This window comes from Vitis riparia, chromosome 1 (assembly GCF_004353265.1).
Source record: "Vitis riparia cultivar Riparia Gloire de Montpellier isolate 1030 chromosome 1, EGFV_Vit.rip_1.0, whole genome shotgun sequence".
NCBI lineage: Eukaryota > Viridiplantae > Streptophyta > Magnoliopsida > Vitales > Vitaceae > Vitis > Vitis riparia.
The window spans coordinates 20,964,273-20,989,042 of NC_048431.1; the positions used below are offsets into that span (position 1 = coordinate 20,964,273).

Genomic DNA, 24,770 nt, shown 5'->3' on the forward strand with positions numbered 1-24,770 from the left:
TAAAGCTCAATTGGTTGAGTCTAATTTTTTTTATTTTTGGCCATTTTTGGAGCCCCATTTTTTTTTCCATTTTTTAGGGGTTCCTAAGGGTGTTTAATAGAGTTTTTAAGACTTTTAACTCTGGGATAGTGTATCTTTGGGTTTAGGTTTAATTTAAAAAGGTTCTAGATGTTTTCTTAATCTTTAGGTAGATGATGATAGCATTCAAATCTCCACCCTTCTTTGCCTTATAAGAAAAGGCCTTGGAAGCTCAATTTTAGGGAGGATTTTATAAGCTTTAGAGATGAGACACTCTGCCAAAATTGTAAGAGGAGGAAGAAGAAGAGCTCTCTTAGAAGGATTCTTGGCATTGAAGCTTGCTTGAAAAATAGGTTTGGTTACTTGTGATGAGAAAACTTTGTAAGCATGATTTAATTTCATTTTTATCTTTCATTTATAATTCATTCTTCTTCTCTTTTGATTCTTTAAGGATATATACTTGTTGGATGTGGATATTAGAGGTCACACATTGGATTGTTGGTTATTTATGATCTATGATTGTTTTTCTTCTCTTTTTCTTTTAATTCTCCTTGATTGCTTGAGGGATAACTTTGATTTATCTTATTGTACAGTGGTTTTGAAGTTTGATTTAATTTGATTTTGGTCTCTTTTGGGTATTTTACCTATTTTCAACCTCATTAATGATTCATGAAATGATGATTTGCTTGATATTGAAATTTTTGTTTTTCTTTTGTTTTTCTCTTTAGAGATTTTGGTTTATCCATCATTTTTAACGATTTTTGAAAATCATTTTTTTTATTGATTTTGAAATAAATTTGAGAGTCATATAAGTGTTTGTTTATTTGTCAAAATGAATTTTTTATATAACAAAAGTACTTTTTGAACCCTATTTTGTTCCTTTGCTTATTTTCTTTTCAAATTTGGTTGTAAAAGTTCTTTTTCAACTCTCTTTAGTTGAGTTTTTAGACATTTTTTTGTGGTTATTTTGTGGTCAAGGATCAAGTCTCTCACCATAGGTTTTGATCTAACCTTTATGCTTGAGAAAAATCAATGGTTGCTTTTTTGGTTTTTATAGGTTTTTTAAAAGGTTTGTCGAACTGATTTTTAATGAACCACTCTCAACTCTTTTGATCCCCTTTCATGGCCATTTATGGATTGAGATTACAATTGTTTTTATGGTCATTAATGGTTGTCATGATTTATGGTACATTTTTCATTCATATGAGAATATTCTTACTTATGGGTATTTCTTTTTTCATTTCAACCTTTTTTTTTTTTAATTGTGAGTGTCCATTGGCCCTCCATGACTCTTTTGATTTTAATTCCATACTCATTTGAGGGTTAAAAGGATTGAATGCCATGTGGATTGATTCATGACTCTTTCCTTCGACCTACATCATTCATTTTTAAAACTTACACTTTTCAAAATTTCTTAATTTTGAAAACCTGGATAAATTTCACAAAACTCAATCTAATGGGATTATCTTTAACCCTCATGAACTTCCTTTCATAATCATTAAATGGTTGAGGATGTGGATTAGTCCATGAAAATTAATTTGGTCATTGGTAAAGCCCACATTCTTTAATTTTTCAAGACTCGCTCACTTATTGAATAAAAATACCCTCAAAACGTGTGCCACCCCATAGGAAAAATAATGACTCCCTCATAATCCAATTCTGAAGTTGACTCAACACTATACTAAAGAAAGTTAAGTGCACTCCGGTATCTTATAAAATTACAATAAAACAAAGTTTAAGTGAATGACTTACCATCTATTGTATGTAGATTTCCTATGAACTAATGTTTGTAATCTAACAAGAAAGTATTATCAACCCATCAAGATGACCTCTTCAATCCTTGAGTTATAGATCCTTCTATTATATGGTCAATTGTCATACTCTACCTCTAACGACCATATGTCAAATTCCATTAAAGGAATTATTGCGATCATAAATTTCATGATCACATGCCCTTTGGATCATCTAAGGGGGCACATTGTCTCAATCCTATAAGATGTCATGATGCCCTTATAAAGAATACTTATTACCACCAAACTCCATCAATAATGACCCAATTCGTAGAGGTATATGACCACATTAGGGTCTCACCTATAGGTAAAAGTCTCATATTGATTTCAGTATAAACTTCGTATCCTCTCAAGATTGAAAGTTCATGCAATATAATAGCTTAGTAAATCGTGACAACCCGATAGTCTTACATTATGATTCACTATAAATTTTGTCTAATATATAACCATACATACTAATGTGCTCACCATAGGAAACCTATCCTGATAACTAAGATAAGCTATCCATCCGATTATGATATAGTGCATTACAGTTTCTATTGAATTGCTCAAATTTATGAACTAATTGTGAACAACTTATCATTTTGCAAAGAACTTATAACTTGTATCTTATGTGCAACTCCTAATATACCTAAGTCGTGTACAATGCAAGTGATATGAGTCTGAATACTTAAATCAATATCAATATATACAAAGAATAGTGAGTGGAAACTCAAGTCTAACTTTATCACATCACATCTTGTTTTTAAGGGTTCTGTGCCAACAATGAAGTCTATGAAACAATATTTATAGATATTGGTTTTTTGACATCTACCACAATTGGAGCAAAGAGGGATTTACAACATACTCAAAGATTTAAATCCTAGATGCAATATTATATAAGGTTTGGGATTTTGACCCTAATAAGTCAAATTATCTTAGAGCCTATTTGAGAATTATTTTACAAAATAATATTTTATTCTTAAAAATAAATATTTTTTTCTAGATTAAAAGACCTATTTGGTTACTTTTTGATTAAAATAGTTTTTTGAAAACTTGTTCTAAAAATAGAGTGTTTTCTAATAATACATTTTAATTGTGTATGGTTGTTTACACTTATTTTCTATTTTAAAATATAATTGTTCAAATATGAAGAATGATTAAGACTAAAGTATTATATATATAATTTTTTTTAAGAGATATTTGAAAACATAAAAAACAGGTTAAGAATATTCTAAGTTTCTAAACAAATTTATATTCTAACATTAAACAACTAGTTTTAAAAATTGTTCTCAAAATCTGTTTTTTGAAAATGTTCCAAATTAAGCCCTTGGATTTTCTAATATATGTTTTATGCTATCAAAATGAGCAAGTTTCTCATAATTGGTAAATCCAATATAAACCTTAAACCTAAAAGATACAACAAATTAATTTGTTTAAGTATTGGTTGAATTTTTGGAGACCAATTCAAGATACATTGCCACAATGATTAAAAGAATTTCTAGATAAATTTAAATCTACCAAAAAGTGGGTGGCTAATAATCCATTATTCCTTTGGCTCTTTGCCTTATATAAGGTATCATGGATTCTAAAATTACTCTGGATGATGAGGGGGTTAGAGACTTATGTCCCTTACCTTGAGTGACATACCTAATTAGTATTCAATTTCTCAGTATTGTGTTCATATCCTTCCTTCTACCTCAATAGGCTTGCCAGTGGACAATCAAACAAATGTACCATCCTTATCAATCCAAATTAAGCAAATTTGTGCTTAGCAACAATCCTTCTCTAAGAAGAATTGGAAAGAAAATTTTGATGGTCAAGGATTTAAATTATTGTTAAAACATAGAAAAGTGCTAGGATAGTTATTCGATACCCATCCAACTTGTAATTTTAAATATTGAAAATGTATGATAAAATCTACGTCATTGGTTAATGATTTTAATATATGGGATCACAATATTAATAAATGAGACTAAATAATACATGTGACACATTGTGATTGTTCCTATTTTTTTTTAATAGATATTGATTCGACGCAATAATGAGATCTTAAAAATTAAATTAATTAATGGAACGATTTCAAATTTGATATAATGTTTTTTTTTATAATAAAATTAGATTTATTTTATTTTATTAATAATGTATTTTTTATTTCAATAAGAAAAAAAAGAAGAAAATAAGTCCTTGTTTATTCTTTAAAATATAAAAATAATAAAAAATGATTTTGTTTTTTTAAAAATAGAAACACATGATGTTATCATATAACATCTATATGTTATTTTAAATAGTTTTTACTTGTCTTTTTAATAGTTGTTTTTAAAAAATGATCATGTAAATCTAGAAAATGATTAAAAATAATGTACTATTTTAAAATATATTTCAAAAATATAAAAAACAAGTTAAAAGTATTTTAAGTTTTTAAATAAATTTTTGTTTTATAACATATTAAAATTAAAATTGCTTTTAATAATTTTTTCAAAATACTTTCTAAACAAATTGTAGGATCTATTTAAAAACTATTTTTTAGAATAATTTTCTATCATCCAAAATAAAAAAATATAAGAAACACGTTTAGTAAATCAAACTATTTTTCGTTTTTTTTGTTTTTAAAAACAAAAAATAAGTTGTTTTCATAAAAACAAGTTTTAATTATTTTATGGTGTCTTTAATTGTTTTATATAAGTTGTTTTAAAAAATAATTATACAAATATATAAATAATTAAAAATAAAATACTAAATATAAAATTATTTTTAAAAATATTAAAAACATTTTAGATTTCTAAACAAGATTTTGTTTTATAAAAAGTTAGAAATAATTTTTAAAAATAGTTTTTAAAAATTATTTTTCAGAATTATTTCGAAGATAATTTACAATAACCTATTAAACCTTTTTAACGTCATTGATATCAAACTATGATCGACGAAGGAAAAACTGTCTTATGTTCAACGAGCGAAAACACAACAACAACATTGTTTGATGTTCGACCGGACCTGAACCGACCCGAACCCATTATCAATATCAACGAGCAAGCCAAGCCCCACTACGCCAGCCACGAATCCTCCACGACAATTGGCCTCTCTCAGTCCGCTCATATATTTTTCTGGTTTCGGCTATCTCAACGACTGGTAAGATACTTTCACACCTCAGTTTGAAAATAAGCACAAAACAAAAAAGAGAAAGGTGTTAATTTTTTTTTAATGTGTATATTTTTTGAATCATAACTTTATTCAAATTCAAAATAACTGCAGACCCAGAAGGCATTTCACATATTCACAAATGGGTCTGGTTTTGATTCCTCTTTACAGGTCTCTGCTATTGAAAATTTAGGGTTCAGAAGCTGGGGATATGGCTGTTAATTGAAAATAGCCATGAAGTCCATTTCCCTGGATCTTCCTCTTTTTACGAGGTTTTGCAGTTCGTCTAGTGGCTCAAGGTCGAAATGGGTCTTTTATGGTGGCTTCTCTGGCTGCCCAATGTTCTGTAGAAGATGGAATTGTTATCCGAAGCCTCCCAGACTTTTTTCGAGTTGGGAGAAGGATTGTTCGCTGAACTTGAATAGGTGTAGTGCTATGGGAACTCTAGAGGAGGATTGTGGGAGTGTGTGGGGGGACTCTGAGTTTGTGGAAGTGATTGGCATTGGCAGCAGGAAGGATGCGGTCATCGATTTCTGTTTGAATTCGCCTTTGCAGTCCTCATCTGTGAGGTTCTGGTATGATCTCAAACACCCTCTTAATTTGGTGCATATACTTCTCTCTCTCTCTCTGTATATATACTTGTGTATGCGCATGCCTATTCATATATATTTGTGCGAGTATGTGTTTATGTGTGCGTTGTCCGCATAAGTATATGTGTGTGTGTGTCCGTGCAAGTGTGTCTTTTTATGTGTGTCTATATGTTTGTGTATTATACACATGTTGAACTTGCTTAGCACCCACTTCAATCCAATTTGTTGCTAACTCGTAGCAAAGAAATCTGCAAGTTGACCTTGGTTTTTGCAAATGAAATGCTATCCAGCTTCTCTGTATTTTTCTTAACCAAATTGCCAATGCACCTCATTACGCTTAGTTTTTTCATGACAAACCGAAGTATATATATTGGTCATTTAGCCTCTAAATTGAGTTCTTTAAGAAAAACCCGCAATTGTACTTCATAAGTATCATAGGCTATCATGTTAAATTCAATCTCTACTCTTTGGCTTGATATTTGATTTTTCCAACTTTATCAAATTATAAAGTTATCATCTAACAAGTAACAATGTTGTGAGATACATCTTCCCTTGATGATAGAACCAGCCCAATCTTCACTTATAGGGGCCTCAACTCTCACATTCTTCTGTTGTTTGCATAAAATCCCCCTACTTGGGTATGTTTTCAACTACTTGAGTATCATACAACTCTATGTGGGCTTGAGATGTTCATTAGTGAGGAAATGCACTTATTGACTGATAACACTCATTACATAAGTAACATGATACACAACCAATCTATCAAAGGAGTTTCACCTGCATTACCTAGTCTACAATTTTGTCAACTTAAGAGTATTTCTTTGTTTTCACATGAGATGATTTTAAAAAAATCATGTAATCTTGAACAAAAGATAATATTTCCTCTTGGAAATCCCAATTTTATCTAGAGTTCTCGTACATAATTGTTGATGAGTTATACCATGACCAAATAAAAAAATTGAACAAGCTTTGATTCATGTATTTTTTTTTTTTTGATAGATAAACACAGAAAATTTTATTAAAAGAAGGGAGCAAGAAGGCAACCCGAAGCATACAGGAAGTATACACGAGAAGCCCCACAATAAAAAACACAAGGAAGCATACACTCACCAACCCTCAATTAGAACCCAACCAATCCACAAAGTTAATTAAGGAGTGGGGTTCTCCATCTAAACAAGACTTAGACCAAGAGAAAAGATTACAAACGAAGGAGATTTTCAATCTTTGGATCGACAAAGCCTCATTATCAAAAACTATCCTATTTCTTTCTTTTCAAATCGTCCAAAATAAACAAAGGGGAGCTGCCCGCCAAGACTTCCCACGCTTCCTGTCCACAAAGGAAGCGGACCAACCAAGGAGAGTGTCTCTAACCGTAAGCGGAAGGACCCAATTAACCCTAAACAACGAAAACACAAGATTCCACAACACCCTCGCCTTGGGGCAATGAATAAGGATGTGGTTTATTGTCTCCTCGTCATCACAACATAAGAAGCACCTATTTGCTAAAATCCAGCCCCTCCTTTTGAGTTGATCTTGGGTTAGCACCTTCCCCCAAGAAGCTTCCCAAGCAAAAAAACCCACCTTAGTAGGCACGCAAGGGCTCCATATGATTCTCCACGGAAACGGGACTGCACCACCAGAATCAAGAGTATTGTAAAGGGATTTTAAAGAGAAAATCTCATTCTTAGAAGCATTCCACAACACTCTATCCTCCATCCCAACATTAAGCCTCTTTCCTTGAAGGAACGAAAGGAGACTCGCCACCGCCTCCAACTCCTAGTCATTAAATGGTCTAGAGAAACAAGGATACCATCCCCCCGCATCCCCAATAGAATCCCAACAATCCGCTACCCACGCATCTTGAGATACCGCAAAGGCAAACAAAGAGAAAAAGCCTCACAAAGGGGAATGTTTCCACACCAAATGTCCTTCCAAAATTTCACCCTTCTACCATCCCCTACAGTGAAGGAAATGTTTTTAAACATTAGAATGCCTTCCTTTCTAATTTCCTTCCACAACCCCACCCCATAGCCTTCCCTAACCTCACGAGAGATCCACCCTCCTCCTTCTTCCCCATACTTCGTGCTAATAATAAGCTTCCAAAAAGACTCTCTTTTAGCCGCAAAGCGCCAGCTCCATTTACACAACAGGGCCCTATTGAGGATAGAAAAATTTCTAATCCCCAAGCCACCCTTCATTTTATGAGAGCGAACCACATCCCACTTTACAAGATGAGGCCTCTTCTCCAACGCACCCCCACCCCAAAGGAAATCCCTTTGGATTTTCTCAAGCCTCAATCTTACAACTCTTGGAATACGCATCAAAGACATAAGATAGATCGGCATGCTAGCCAAAGTGCTTCGAATGAGAGTGATTCTCCCCCCCTTAGAAATGAACTGCCTCTTCCACAAAGCGAGTCTTTTCCTCATCCTTTCTTCCACACCATCCCACACAACCACCGATTTGTGAGGAGCACCTAGAGGCAGCCCCAAATAAGTGGAGGGAAGGGAACCCACTTTGCAACCCAATTCAGAAGCCAAGACCTCAGCATTCTCAACTCTTCCCACCGGCAGAATTTCGCTCTTGTTCAAATTGATGTTCAGACCAGAAATGGCTTCAAACCACATTAAAAGCCAGCTTAGAACAACCATTTGGTCTTGGGAATCCTCACAAAAGACCAACGTATCATCCGCAAACAATAGGTGAGATACTTGAATCCCATTTCCACCCCTACCCCTTAACCTGCAGCCAGTTAGGAAGCCCCCCCTAACCGCTTTGTTAATGAGGCAGCTTAAGGCCTCCATTCCTAAGACAAACAAGTAGGGGGAAATGGGATCCCCTTGCCTTAACCCTCGAGTGCTCTGGAAGAAACCCGCAGGCGAACTGTTAATCAGAACTGAGAAGGAAGCAGTGGAGATGCACCACCTAATCCAACCAGCCCACTTCTCCCCAAAACCCGTTTTTTGCATCACTGACATCAGAAAATCCCAGTTAATATGGCGTAAGCCTTTTCTAGGTCCAGTTTGCATAACACACCAGCTTCATCCCCTTTCAGCAGCGAGTCTATGGCCTCGTTAGCAATTAATGTTGCGTCAAGGATTTGCCTTCCTTCAACAAAGGCATTTTGGGTAGGAGACACCACCTTACTCACTACTTTCTTCAGCCTATTGGCTAGGACCTTGGCGAGAATCTTGTACAGACCACCCAGCAAGCTGATGGGTCTATAGTCACGTAAATCCTTAGCCCCGCCTTTCTTAGGGACTAAAACCAGGAACGTGGAGTCAAGACTTCTAACGAATTTTCCCCTCTCAAAAAAATCCTTAAAGAAGCCCATTATTTCGTCTTTGACAAAATCCCAACAAAACTGTTAGAAAGCAATGGGAAATCCATCCGGTCCAGGAGCCTTGTCCCCATTTAGCTTCGATAAGGCCAAATACACCTCTTCCAAGGAAAACATCTCCTCCAGCCTGGCAGCCTCCTCTCTCCCAATTCTATCAAACTCCATGCTGCTCATACTCGGGTGCCAGCCACTAGGATCCGATAACAGGTCCTGATAGGCCCTCACCACTCCCCTTTGAATTTCTTGATCTTCTGAAAGCCAGTTACCATTGACTTTAATCTTTTTCAAACAATTCCTTCTACTGTTGGAGTTTGCCATCTTATGAAAGAAACTCGTGTTCTTATCTCCTTCCTTCAACCATGTTTGTCTTGATTTTTGCCTCCACGAGATTTCCTCCATAATCGCCCACTTTTTAAACTCCTCCTTGGCCTCTTTTCTAGCCTCTAACTCTTGCTCGTTTAACACTCTCTGCCTCTCCTGATCATCCCAAAAAGAAACTTTGCCCAAAGTCATCCTCAAGTTCACCCCCACTTTACCAAAGACTTCCTTATTCCAATTCTTCAGCTTAACTTTTAAGGCCTTTAGTTTTTCTGAGAGGACAAAGCTATAAGATCCACTGTAATTAAAGCCTTGCCACCAGCCCTTCAGAAGCTCCTTAAATCCCTCCTCCTTCAACCATATATTCTCAAAACGAAAAGGAATAGGACCTCTCCTAACTCCACCCCTATCTAACAGGATTGGGGAATGGTCAGACACAGGCCTTGGGAGTATGCACTGAGACACTCCACTAAAATGGTTTTCCCAGTCCTTCGAAATCAGGAAATGATCCAGTCTTGACCTGGATTGGCCATTCAGCCCCCCACTCCACGTATAAGGACCCCCCTAAAGAGGCAAATCTCTTAAAGCCAGCTCATCTAGCACCTCCGAGAACCTTCTCATAGCACCAGACAATCTTCCTTCTCTACTACGTTCACTGGGAAATCTAATAACATTGAAGTCCCCACCGATGCACCAGGGATCAGACTACAGACCTCGAATTGCACCTAACTCTTCCCAAAAAGGTTCTCTATACCTTTTCAAAGTAGGGTTGTAGACCCCCGTAAAGAACCACATAAACCCATCCTCGCAGTTCTTGAATCGACACGAGATTGAGAAGATTCCCACTTCCAGGCCTACTAACTCCAACACTCTCTTATCCCAGAAAACCACCACCCCTCCAGCTGCCCCTCTTGCAGTCACAACTCCCCAACCTAAGAATCTTCCCACGCCAAGACTGTGAATAACCCCTTTGGACATTTCTTGAATTTTGGTCTCCTGCAAGCACACCACATCCACTTTTTGCGATCTGATTAGGGCCTTGATTACCTTCCTTTTATTTCTGTCATTAGCCCCTCTGACATTCCAAGATAGAATCTTTAGCTTCATCTAACTGTTAAGATTCTAACCCCACCTTCTCTGACTACAGCATTCTCCTTTCTCGCCCCATTATAATTGATAGACCACTCAAGTTTTTTCAACTCCCGATCAAACTTAGTGGTCCCTAACGTGCCCTTCTTCAAATTTTGCTCTCTTCTTCTCTTAGTCCTCAGGAGCAAATTCAGGATTTCGCCTTCAAAACCTTCCGTGGAGAAGCCCAAGAATTTGCTAAACCTCGCCAGGCAACTGTCGTCCCACCAGCACCCATCCAGATCCTGAAGCAACCCCTCAAACTCCCCACCCGGACCTTCTCCAGCCACTGGCTTCTCTCTCTTAGAGGCTAGCACCCCATTGCTACCGTCAACTAGAATGATACTCAACGGAGTCTGCTCCTTTTCGTTGACCTCAGAAACCGAAACACTGAAGGACCCCTCATTCAACGTCGCCTGTCCAAAAGAAGAAGGAGAAGAGAGATCCCGACCCCCCAAAGGAATAAAACAGAGATCGACATACCTAGAAGCCTCTTCGCAAAGTGCTTCGTCAGTCAAGAGCCCCCGATCCATCATCTATGAGGAGAATCGCATCATCGAGTCTTGCGGCAACCCGACGAGGGGATCGGCTTCTCCTCTTGCGTCTTGACTTGCGCCCTTGGATTTGGAAGGCGACTGCAAAATCCGAGCCCTAGGAAGCGAGATTTGGGTCTCGTTTCCATAAAAGCCCCCATCTTCTATTGCAACAGCTTGAACAGACCCACAGGCCTCACCCGACACCCCCTCTCTTAAGGAGCTCTTTAGGGGACTGAGCCTTGGATCCCGCCCAAAACCACCCGGCTTACAAGACTAAAGTCTTGGGCCTCCCCACAGCTTAAAGCTGAAGGACCACAGCTAGGCCCACTGCATGGGCCTGCCAGCCCACTACCACAATTGACCAGATTGATGGGAGAGGAGGACTCCCTACCCCCTCCCACTAGGTCGACTGGACCACCAGCCCATCTCCTCTCAACAGTCCCTTCTGCAAAGGCCTCATCAGAAGGTATGGGTGGTTTTCCTCCATTACGCGCAACGTCTTGTACCTCCGCCTGCAACCACAACTGCTCCACCCCCTTCCTTTGACTCCCACAGCAAGCCACCCGATGAGACCCAACAACTTCTTCGCCTACCCTTAGCCAGCCCTTCTCGGAAAAGCTTCCCGCCGGTACCACCTGCGAGAACCAAGGTGCAGATTCCCACCACAGATGGAGGGAAAAGCACCCCATCCCCAGAACTATATGAGCAGAGTTAGGGACCTCCCAATCCGCACGCTTCACCAAAATCCTCACCCATTGCATCTCAGACATGGATTTGGTTCCTTCATCCACTGCTATAAATCCTCCGCACCCATCTCCAATTCTTTTAAACACCTCAAGACTCCAGAAATGGAGTGGGAGCCCGACCACCCTTACCCATGTCTCTACGGCAATGGAGTTCTTGCAGGAACACCCCACCTCTGGGTTCCATTTGTCCAATATAAGACAATTTTCCTTAATGCTTCTTTTGCCTTTGGCCAAAACACGCTCAGCCTCTTGAGCCAGCTTGAAATTGAACATCATAATACCCCTGCCTAACACGACAATCGACAACTTCCCCTTAACCTCCCAATTTTGACGGGTCCAGAACCTAACGTAATCCAAATCAGGTAATGGAGCTGAGATAGAACCCCACCTCCCTATTAGACAATGTTTTAGTTGCTCTAATCTTCCACACACCTCTTTTTCCCCTACCTCTAACCACATTGACTCACCCGCCCTTCTTGGGGTCGATTTAACAGCTTCTGCAAAAGACTTCATTTCCACCCCCTTTTCCTTCCACTGAACCTTCAGGACTCCCTTCGGCTTCAACGGAGCCTCTGGCACATTGGTGAACTTTAATCCTTCTGACGGTGTCACTCCAAGACCTCTCAACCTCACGGCCAAAGAGTTCCATCCACTAGCCTGACCCTTCCCTTCAGGGAAGATAATGCTATATCTTTTTGCTTCCATATCTCGAACAGAGCATAAGATGAACCTCCCTGCCTTGTTCATCCGTCGCTCCATTCTAAACTTTCTGTTTCCCTCCAACCATTCAATAACCCATCTTTGATCATCCACCTCTCTACAACAGGTTTCAACGCCTTCCAAAAGACAACGAAGGCTAGCCTCCCCAAATCTAATCCAAGAAGCAAAACCCCTACTTCTCTCCCATATACATCCTTTCAACTTTCCACCCGAATCCTCAACCACAATCTCAAACAATTTGGACTCCACCACAAATCAACTTCTTCCTCCCCTAAGGCTCATCTCTTATTATGATTACAAGATACACACTCTTATGACAGAGAGAATTAGCATAAAGGAAATTTAGATACAAAGGGAGACCTAACACCCTCACCTAGACTTCCTTAGCAAACAGCAAACACTTTTGATTCATGTATTCACTCCCATGATTGGGCTAGACAATCTTAATTTTGTCATAAATTTTGAGTTGCTACCATGTTATGAAAAATTTTATTTTTTGAAGGCCTAAGATAGGTAACCCAAGCCTAGTCATCCAAAAATCAGGCCAACTAATGATATTTAGTTAGTAGTGGAGGAGGTATCCAAAAATTAGGATGAAGAAGATAGGTTGGACTAAGGCTTCAAGGGGTTTGAGATATGGTGATCCACTTTCTCAATTTGTTTACTATTATGGCAGATTTTTTGAGTAAACCGACGTTGAGAGTGAAGGAGTGTGATATTTTTTAGGGCTCCTTGGCCGTAGAGTTGGATGAGGGTGACTCACTTACAATTTGCGGATGATACCATATTCTTCTCAAGTTCCAGTTCAAATGACTTACAAAGTCTTAAACTGATCTTCTTAGTGTTTGGCCACTTTTGGGGGTTGAAGATAAATCTAGATAAGAGTACCTTATTGGGGTATCAATGTTAATCTAGACCTAGTCCTTGAATTAGCGAACTCTTCAGAATGTAAGGTTTCCAAGTGACCCTTATTGTATTTAGGTCTTCCTTTGAGGGCAACCTTAGAGCCATATCTTTTTGGGATCCAGGTTTGGATAAGATTTCCTGACGATTAAATGGTCGAAAAGGAGGCTTACTTCAAAAGTAACTCCTCAACTTGCCTTTTAAGCCTACATTGCTCTAATAGATTCATTCAGAATGATAGTAGGTTAGGTAATTGAGAACCTGATAGCAAGCAATGGCATATTGAATACTTTGCATTAGTGGTAATTCATTAGGTAAATTATCTGGTGCGACATAAAAAAAAAAAATTGGATGGTAATGCAAACACTTTTCAAGGTACTTTTTTGAGGTGATGTAGGAGTTAAATAATTATTTTCTTTGGCTAGGACAACATACACAATGCCATCTTTCATCTTCTCTCCTTTGAACTCCTTGGTAAGAATAAATGAAGGCTTATTTTCAGCATTAGCAACATTCTTTGGCTTCTCTTCTCGAAATTTCTTCATTTGCTTCATACACATAGGCTTCATAGTAATGTTTTCTTTGTGGAATATGAAGGACTAACTGTTGGCTCTTCCATTGTGATAACATCTTGATCATGTAACTAAGGTTGACCAAGTAAAATATGCATAATGGTCATAGTGATAATATACACCATATGGACTCATTATAACATAACAAATATAAATCATACATCTTTTTGTTACAAAATTAGAAGTTCTATTGATTTATACAACCTTGTATGGTTGAGGATGTAGCTCCCTTAGCATCTTCAATCTTGCAATGGTTGCTTCAGACACCATATTCATGTTACTTCAGAAATCGATAATCTAACTTACGAGCTTTATTTCCACATTGTACAGTGATTTGAAATATAGAAGTATGCCTCCAACCTTCACTTTCTTGCTTTGGCAAAGCAAGAATATGTCTCACAAGGAACAAAAAAGAAAAATTGTTTCTTGCTTCTTAAGAACATTTAAAAATCCTTCACTGAAACAATTGCATCATTACATTGTTGATCTGCTAATTCCTTTTTAAAACTGTGACTTCTGGTTGTTGTCATAGCGTTGTTCGTATGCTTTGATACCAAATCTGATTTCGGACCAAAAAAATTTAGTACTATAGAAGTTTTCCTTGTTGTATAATGAGATAAGAGATCAAGGAAGACAAAAGAAAAGGGGAGAAGAGAAAAAAAAGAAAGAAAAAGAAAGATAATCCTTGGTAATCTTATCAAGGGTTTAGGCAATGACACCTAAGGTTTCTTAAAAATTCGTACTTAGAAAGAAAACAATCACACCCTAAAGGAAGCAATGATAGATATTAAAAACTTTTTAAGTAAAATGTTGATTCTCTATTTTGAAAGGCTACATATCAATTCTCATGTTACTCTTCTCTAATAGGACAACTTTAACAATTCTTAATCTTTCCTTGCAAGAATAAGTATAAGAAATGAATATTATTCATTATTCAAAGATTAGAAGAAAAAAAACTTCCTAAATATAATATGTAAACTAAAAGAGAAAAAAACCTCAACAAAATGTAAACCTTCAAACCAATTAACATAGAAAATCAACAAACTAAAATAGAAACTCGATAGAAGATTCAACTTAACATAAACTATGGTAAGTTCCTAGATTAGTTGCTGGTAAATCTAAGATTATTGAATCTTAGGAAATCTGTGTATGACTATAAATTCAAACTAGAGTAGTTTCCCATTCAAAATAGAATAATCTCTGATTTATAGGGATTAATAGAATAGTCAAAGTTTCCTAAGTTAGCCCATTTATTCTGTATATAAAGGTTGTACCAATTATTCTCTTTGCATATAAGAATTATCATACAACTTTCATTCCTGAAATTCCTTAGAAAAATTATATGGGCATCATAGCTAACCTTCTTTGCCTTATATCGTTCAAATATCTCCAAGACCTCCAAAGTTAATTTCCTTATTCCAACCACTAAAACTTAGCAGAACAAATCAATGGGAGAACTCTAAAATCTTCAAGCCATGTATCGATTAAATGTAGCACCATGAATAGTGCATAGCAGAGCAGTGCCTGACAACTCATAGGTAGTGGCTTGGTTAAGGGAACCCACTAGAAACATAGCGAAAGCAAGCCTAACTGACTTGCTTTCTTCCTTCCCTTCCCTTACCCCAATATGTTATTACATGGATTGATATTATAAATTATCTAGTGACTGACATGTCGTGAATCCTCTTTCAGTTGGAACTGCCTGTAATGGTCACCATTAGTGAAGATGTTTCTAAAAGGAAAGGGGAAGTTGAATCATTTGATTGGGATTGGACCAAATCTAGATGACCCGAAGTTTAGCATATGGGATGAGGAAGATTCAATGGTCATGTCCTAACTTTGGAATTCTATGTAGCCTGAAATTAGTGGAACCTGCATGTTTCTTACAACTACAGAGGAGATTTGGGAGACAATTCACGAAACCTACTCCAAGGTGCAAGACGTAGCCCAAGTTTAAGAAATTTAGACTAAAATATCAGCCACCAAACAAGGTAACAAGGTACACTCAATTATTGACGATTACAACATTATGAAAGGATCATGACTTACATTGAACTATTATCAAATTTAAAATAAAGTGTAGTGAGGATGATCAAAGTGTTCTCTAAATTTTTCCCTGATTTCAATGTTTTTTGCAAACTTCCTCCTAAGATCTTTGGATGTGTATCATTTGTACATATTTGCACCCATAATCGAAATAAACTTTATCCAAGGGCTTTAAAGTGTCACTTTGTGGCTTATTTGCATCCATGGATGTAACATTTGCTGAAAAACAATCTTTCTTTCAAAATCTTTATCTTCAAGGGAAGCCATCATCATCTATGGAAGATAGGGATCTGTTCCTACTTGACTTTCCAGCAGGTTCTTTTACACCCAAGTTTGAAGCCACTACCATTATTCCAGCAGCTGTTCCAGAAATTCCAGCAACTGTCCATTAATTCCAGCTGTTGTTCTAATTGAATCTTGAGTCTGAAACTGTCATTCCTGCAGCTGCCAAGTCTGGTCCCATTGCTGCCCAGCCACTTGAAGTTTACTCTAGGAGAAAAGTGCCTGATCCTTAACATATGTAGGTTCAAGAATCCAAGCCAACACTAAGTAATGAACTTAACTTTTGTTGTTAATGACCTAGACCTACCCATTGCCAGTAGCAAAGGAACTAGGAAGTGCACTAAATATCCTATATCTCATTTCATATCCTTGGAAAAATTATCCCCAACACACAACTTTTCTCACTCAGTTGAACTCCCTTGATATTCCCGAAACACTACATGAGGCACTTAGAGATAAGAATTGGAAAAAGAACATGAGTGAGGAGATGGAGGCACTAAATGATACCCAACCATAGGAAGTTGTTGATCTTCTAAGAGAAAAAAGATTAGTAGGGTGTCAATGGGTGTTTAAAATTAAATATAAAGTTGATGGGTCCTTGGAGAGATATAAAGCAAGGTTGGTAGCTAATGGCTATACTCAAACCTATGAGATGGATTATCAAGAATTTTTTCGCCCTGTGGCAAAAATGAATACTGTGTGTGTTTTGTTGCCTTTGGCAGTTAACCTTGATTAGTGTTTGTAGCAATTTAATGTTTAGAACCATTTTTGCACTGTGACTTAGAAGGAGAGGTATATATGGAGGCTCCAAAGGCATTATATGGGCCAAAACAATCTCTTAGAGCATAGTTCGGAAGATTTACTAAGGTCATGTTGGAGATGAGGTATAAGCAAAGTCAGGGTAACCATGCCTTGTACATAGAGCACTTAGCCTCAAGGGAAGTTACAGTCTTAATTGTGTGTCATGACATAATTGTGAAAGCAATGATCCAGAAGAAAGAGACTTGCTTTGAAAACAACTAGCTAAGGAATTTGAGATGGAGCTTAGGAATCAAAGTCACACATTTGAAAGAGGGAATTTTTGCATAGCAACAAAAGCATGTGGTTGATCTTCTCAAAGAGATAGGAATGTTTAGATGCTAATCAGTTGATACACTTGTTGAGTTGAACAATAAGTTGAGTGAAGCACATAAGAATGCATCAGTAGACTAAGGAAGGAACTAGTGGTTAGTTGGCAAATTGGTTTATGTATCACATATGTGGTTGGATATAGCCCATGCTGTAAGTATAGTAAGTTTATGCATAATCTGAAAGAAACACATTTTCAAGCAGTTTACAAAATCCTATACTGTCTTAAATCTACCATAGGGAAAGGAATATTGTTCAAAAAGACTGTAGAGCTAAGTATAGAAGCTTATACAAATGTATATTGGGCATGATTTGTTGTGAACAAAAGATTGAACCCAGTTTACTGCACTTTGCTAGGAGTAAACTTAGTGACTTGGAAGAGTAAGAAGCAAACAGTTATGGCAAGATCAAGTGCCAACACTGAACTCCGAGCCATGACACATGGAATTTGTGAATTGCTATGGCTAAAAATCCTTCTCGAAGAGATTAGAATCAAGTGGCAAGGGCCAATGAAACTCCATTGTGATAACAAGTTTGCTTTCAACATTGCTCATAAACTAGATAGTGGACTGATATGCACACCATATGTTTCAACAAACAGACAACTTGTAGACATCTGAACTAAGATACAAAAGTTATGGAGAACTATCTGCCATTCAAATATCTTCTATACCACCACCTTTTGGTTGTAAAAATTGACAGTATACTGGCATACCAGGACTGGGAAATCTCAGTTATGGAACCCAATACGTCAGTAGTCTGTGCAAAACCTCAGTTATTGATCATTCCCCACTTGTAACCAAATATAAATTCATGAAATCATCTGCCAGACTGTTTCTGACATAATACCCTGTCAAAACTCCATCCGAAATTGGATCTAGTAGTAGTTCAATTGCTCTCAAACATTAAACTTTATAGACCATCCTTTTGGTTGTTGTAGATCTCTGCATCTTTTGTAATAGCATAACGGAACAGAAAATTAATTAGGGCCCATCAACATGCCATGAAATTTATGAAAAACATCACTTGATGGGAGATCCTCTAATAGGAACCAGGTCTAATTCTTGAATCATCTGCTAGACTGTAACTGACATAATTATTCTAAAACACCAGCTGCAAGCAGGTAAAGCCTCTTAGGCATCCCTATAAATGGTGGTCTCGTTATTGGGCAGAGCTAAACTTCATAAATGTTGAAAATTCAAACAAAAATCTCTGACTTAAATTCCCAATAAGTGTGTCATTTTAATGGATTTTGAGCAAGGGCGCAAGTTCTTCATTTCTTTTTGTGAAGTAAATAATGTCTGCTGGACTTCTTGGTAGTCATGTCAAGGAATACCCACAACCATGGACCATTGAGTGCATGTTAGATTATTCTCAGTTTTCTGAAGCTCATACCTAAATCATCATTAATCAATTTATTTTACAGTTTTGGATGCAAAGCTTGTACTCAGGCTGCAATATGTATTTCATCCTTTCAAGATATTCTTATAATAAGATATATATATATATATATATAATGAGATACCCATCTATTATGCATTGGACGTTTGTTTTCTCTCATCTATGATGAAAATTGATACCTGTTATACATTTTATATTTCTGTTTTCCCTTATCTATGTGGAAACCAACTGAAATGCAGGAATATTTTCAGGAGAGATTCATTGAAGGTGCATTTACAACAAAGATCCATTGGAAGAGGTTTTTTTTTTTTTTTGGTCCTTGGTACTTTAGTTGATAAGTGGTTGTTATTCCCAATTCTCAAGATTCTATTTACCTTATTCTTTTGGAAATAATTTCTTTGAATTGGTTAACTTCTGAAAATTTGTCTCCATTTTCATGTGAACAAATTTTAAAAAAAAACTGGACTTTATCATCATCACAACTTCATGAGATATGAAGGAATTTTCCATTTCTGTTGGCCACAAACTCTAAAAGTACAAAGGAAAACTGAAAACACTTCTCATGTCTTGTTCTATGAACTTCTTCAAATTTTCATGTCTTGTTCCATGAACTTCTTCCATTTTTCAAAAGCCTTCCCAGCCATGAAATCCTAGGGTTGCCTTTTCTCTTCCATTGATATTCATCCAATTACTGCCATCCCATCCATGACCTTTGGTGGGAAGACTTGAGCACCAAGAACTTGTCTGTTTAGTCGTTTGGAAGTTGTGGGGAAAGTAGTGAAAACTGAAAAGTCGTCAAGTAGCAAAAGTTTGAGAGCAGAAACTCCAAATGGCACCTCTATATGGCATTCCTAAGCTCTCACTGCATTTCATAGACAATAGTAGGTTGTGCATATAAGGAATAACTAAGTCTCCCATCAGTTTATGATATAAAAAAGAATACAACAGAGGGAAAGAACTTTCCATACAAGTGAATGAAACATGAGGGAGACCAAGACTGCAGAGAATTGAAGGAAATCAACAGCAGTCCTCATGATAAACCTTGGAATTGATTTCACTGCCATTGCTACAGATTCCTGGTTCTGTAAGATCCTTCAAATACTTATACATCAATTAGAGCATGTCACATTTGCCTATGTCTTTGTTCTGTTAGTGACCATTCTTTATAGACAAAGTCTGAAACTAAACAACTACTTGGAAGCAATATTTTGCAGTATGGTAGATTCTTCCTGATGACACTTGGAAGATCCTGAAGAAAGTTAAAGATTTTGTTTCTACAATGATATTATGATTTGTGGGCATGGACTGTGTGTTACACTGATCTATATTTTTAGACACTGCAATACTGCAAGATGAAGGTGCATGATTATGACTATGTATGGCCATGTATATAAGCTCATTAATGTTAAGTTCGTGCATGTAGGTGAAGAATCACAGAACAGAACAAGATGAAACTAGTAACTTCATATTTTCTTTACAATGTAGACATATTCTTGAGGATAGGCTCTTTTGTGCATCAAAACAGTTGTCAGACAGGGCTAGGCACATTGTTGTGTCTAGAAGTGTCAGACATGCCAATTATCAGCAACAAGAACTGTCCTATATACCGTAAGGGTCAAATTTGTTAACTTAACTGAAATGAATCCTTCTGAGTATTATTTATAGGATGCTGGTGACTGAAAGATTGCGAATCCTTTTTCTAGCTGTTCCTTCAAAGGAATGAAGCATTAACTACCTGTTTCAAGTCAAAAAATAACTTGATGAGTTCTGTATTTGGCTATATGCAGAAAGTTTTCCCTTTTCATGGAACTTTTCTTAGTGCATAACAGTGAGGTTTGTTCCTTTGTATTCCTTTGCAGATATTACTCCAGTCCTTGTGGAAACCTTTCTATCTGAGCAGCAACATTTGAAGACTATTGTCCTTGTTTGTACATTCCTTGCCTCATATTCTTATATTTTCTTCTAATTTTTTCAGTAGATAATGATTATAATTTATTAAGTACATGAAAATCCTGTAAGATTGTTTGTAAGAATGCTGTAAATATGTCCTTGAACTAGAAAATGAGACCAAAACATTCCCATATCCCCTCATCTGAAAATTTTGATTAAGAAAACAACAAACTAGATGGGCACTGGTACTTATAGGAATGATGGAAGCAGCAGTGAGTTGATCATCAATATCACTATATTTTAGTCATTCTGCATCCTGAAGTTGTGAAAATTAACTGTAGAATGGAGAAAATACCTTTTTGCTATGTCCTGTTTGTAATTTTGCTGGTACTTCCATTGCTTTGGATCCTTAACTTGTAAATCCTTTGTTGATGTTGGTTTGAAGGATAGCTCATCCTTTGTGATTTGTTTCTTTTATTTTTTGTTTTGATAAGAATTGTGAAATACATTATCATACAGAAATAAAGACATAATAGATGATAGATTCTTCCAGCAAAAGGTATGAAAATCAACATGTGAATGGGCTAATGAATAGATCTCCAATCTTGTAAAAGAATGCTAAAAGGAACGCCTGAGAAGTGAGAACTCCTTGATAACACATATCCAGAAAAGGTCAAGAGGAAACAGTCTTTTTCAATGAAATTCTATAATTCCTCTCAAGTCAGATAACACACAACATAGCAAGGATGGCTCCCCTTAACAAATCCAAGGAGATAACCATCATATTCTATGATGCCTCTAGGAACAATCCATGTGAAATTGGCTTGAGAGAAATAACATCCACCATAACTCTAATGCTAAGGGGCAATGAAGGAAGATGTGATCGGCCAGCCATCTACTCATCAAACAAAGAAAGCAACTAGTGGAGCTGATGATTTTATAAGGCCTACCATGTTGAAGCAAATCATTAGTATTGACCTTTTTTTTTTGTTAGGCTACCAATTTGACCAAAAAGTTTAAACTATTAGATAATAGAACACAATGTATATCAAGCTGATTTGGATGAAAGCCTTAACATCCCATCTCACAAGCAGCTTTCTTTTGGCTTGCAAGTGAGCTCAATAAATGGAGGAGATAACATCATTAAGGTTTGAATTCATGACCTGCTGTAAACCAAGGTTTTGATACCATCTATAACTACCAGTTTGACCCAAAAATTTAAGCTATTAGGTACTGGACTGACAATACATATGAAACTGACTTGGGCTAAAGCCCTAACATTTCTATTTGCCAAAACAACTATGCAAAGGCCCTTGGTTAGGGGAAGTATTAACTCCTAGATGAACTTGGCTTGAAGGAACCAAATTGGTGGTTCAGATTTAGAATGAATGTAGAAGAAAAACTTTTTTCCTCACAAAACACCCCTATGTCTAGTTCTCTTTAAGATTTTGGCCTAGAAACCTAACTCTACTTTATTGAACAACCTTTTCTATGTCCAATGGTCTTGACCTTAAAAGTCCCTTAGGATATACTCTAATCTCAATGCTACTCTATATGAATGGTGTTGGTCCCCATTTAATGATTCTTGTAGGCTATGAGAAAAGCTTACTTCCCATTCAGTGGAAATAAGAAAAAAAACCTATCCAAGCTTACTTCCCCAAAGAATTTTTGCTCCCTACTTTCAAGTGGGCCCTAGTTTTTTTTTTTTTTTCAACTTCTGGCTAAATTTACAGCCCTCTCACTCAATGTTAAATAAAGGATGGCTGGTAACAACTGTATAGCCCTTCCACATACCGTGTAGTCAGTGGTACATGCCTTTGAGACCATTGCAGCATTCAAAATTCTGTTCACTTCAAAGTGTGACTCCAATATTCTTCGACTAAATTGAATGCTTGGTTTACACTTTAATCTCTTTTTCTGTTTCATTGCATCAAATGGGAGCTCAATGTTATTCTTCTACAACTTGCACTAATTTGCATTAGCATTTGTGGTTGAGGGGTTATTATTTTAAAGATCATTAATGTTGACTATTAAATTGAAGCTTCTCTTTCCATTTATTGCTACTGAGATATCTCTTGTTATATCAACCTTTTCCCCCAAGTTTTAGGTCATCAAAAGGGAGACTATTATAGAAATTTGCAATCGTGCAGTCATTGGGATCTTTTAGGAAGAGGGGAACAGAAGACATTTTAACAATTAATCCTCTTTCACAAAGCAGATTTAGCGATTGCTCCTCTCTTTCACAAAGTAGATCATTGACAGGATCAGATTTACAGCCCTTTATGTATTTTTGTTTCCCCAGCATTAATTTCCTTAAATATGTGTTTGGTCAATATGCAATTTAAGTCCTGCCTTCGTCAGCATCTAATATTTCCATCCCATGGAAGCTATGTGCTTCCCTTTATTTAAGCTTGATGTCAGTGGTTTCCTTTTGGGTCATCCAGATCTAACAACAATAGGAGGTTTACGCAAAAAAAAGACCAACCGCATTTTGGTTTCCTGTTCCAGGCCAGCTGCATTTGGCCTTTCCTGTCTTACTGAGTTTTTGGCTCTTATATGGGGTGTGAATTAGATGCTGAGAGGGGATTGTAAACCTTCTGTATGGAGACTGACCTATTTGCAGCAGTGCAATTGATTAACCACAAACTTTATAGGTCTATGGACGTGTAAATTGACTAGGAGATTTATGCCTCACTAAAAATTGGGGAAGCATCATTGCTATTTCTGTTTCCTAGATTTCTCAAGTTGATGAATTTTAAGCCTGATTGCTCCCCCAAAATTGAAAGTGAGGAATGCTATAGAAGATATTTTATGCTTGAATAGATTTTTGTGTTAGTTGTTTGTCCTCAATTTTCTTTTTGTGTTCTTATGTTCTGTGTTTAACCTAGGTTAGCTCCCTCTCCCTACCTCTCTCTTCTCCCTTTCAGAAAAAGCTTTATTTTAAAGCTTAAGAAGTACAGGAAAAAGAGCATAAGATCCTTAAAAGAGAAAGAGAAAGCATGATGAACAACAAGAAAATTTGTACCGTACTCAATCCATAAGCCCCTCAAGGCGGATAATAATGCCCCATAAACAGTCCCACAGGTCGAGCCCCCCTTCTTGATCAACTCATAGGCCTCCTGATTAGCCAATCAGGGATTCTAGACAAAGGAGCTAAAACCATATTTCTAGAGAGGTCAAGACTCATTTTCACCAAATGATCACGTATATAAGGACCTTGAGATCCAAGGAAGCCCAACATATTATAACTGAAAGATCCATTTTCACAACAAGACTGCCAAACCCCATAATAAACACCTCTTCTTGAAAAATCCAAAAATAAAAGAAATGGTGAAATAAGGGAAGAAACCATAATAATCTCATGCCAGCACCTCTTATTTCCAATTGGAGTTGTTACTTGCATATTGTAGTTGTGAAAAGAAGCTTGCTATTTAGGGGCAGTAATGGTAGTTCATTTGAATTCATGTATTGTCATCTTAAAGCATCATGACATGATACTGAGAAATATCTAGCTGGTTTTCTTTTCCATGTTTGACTAGAAAAGTATAGTTTTGTACTGTATAATGTGTTAAGTACCGTAAACTTCAATGTCTGTTTCTTTTGCATGGCCCTTTCACGTCTGGCCTTTTAAAACCCTAATACTGCAGAGAAAATTTTACGGGAACATAATTCATGACATGGAATTTTGATAGGTGTAGTTAGAAGGATACAAAAGATTTTTCATTGCATTCATGCACTAAATTTAAATCTTAAAAAAATGCCTACCTATTCAAAAAAGAAGTTATGTTGGATTGTACAAGGAATCTTCAAAATATTGTGACCATAAAATTATATTTGTCCTCTGTGTGAACTTCTGGTGATAAACTCTTCTTTCTTTCATTGTCTTCTCTAGGTGGCCAGTGCAGGATATGGCTCAGATCACATTACAGCAATTGATATTCTTAGAACAACAAGATCTGCAAATGGATTAGCTATTGGTGTTATTTTGAAGCCTTTTAGCTTTGAAGGAAAAAGGCGCCAAAATGAGGTAGGGTCTGCTTGTGAGCTGACTTTACATGCTCTTTTTCTATGAAGAGAATTAGAAATAGAAAAATATGATGCGGCCATTTATGGAAGAAATGCAGTACTGTTTTATATTTGTCATTTGTGCATGATATCAAATTCAGTGGTAGCACAAATTTGGTAGTTGTTTGCAAATGGATCCCCATACTCAAGAATGTTAGTTTATAAAGTTGAAACATTCCA

At 36.7% G+C, this 24,770-nt stretch overlaps 1 protein-coding gene across 4 annotated transcripts in view; it reads left to right on the plus strand.

Moving 5' to 3' along the window:
• Window positions 1-4,768: 4,768 nt before the first annotated feature.
• LOC117933288 (protein ACCUMULATION AND REPLICATION OF CHLOROPLASTS 3) overlaps window positions 4,769-24,770 on the plus strand; it is a 45,031-nt gene continuing 25,029 nt past the window's right edge. For 2 of the 4 annotated variants that reach the window (XR_004654289.1, XM_034854687.1), the window contains exons 1-5: window positions 4,770-4,916; window positions 5,097-5,500; window positions 18,875-18,933; window positions 20,495-20,559; window positions 24,418-24,552. Coding sequence is in view for 3 of the 4 variants with exons in the window: in XM_034854687.1 (XP_034710578.1) it covers window positions 5,160-5,500; window positions 18,875-18,933; window positions 20,495-20,559; window positions 24,418-24,552 (600 nt within the window). In the remaining variant the exon portion in view is untranslated. Of the gene's footprint in view, window positions 4,917-4,953; window positions 4,972-5,096; window positions 5,501-18,874; window positions 18,934-20,494; window positions 20,560-24,417; window positions 24,553-24,770 lie in introns of those variants that run through there. The other 2 variants (XM_034854824.1, XM_034854739.1) reach the window with 2 other exon arrangements.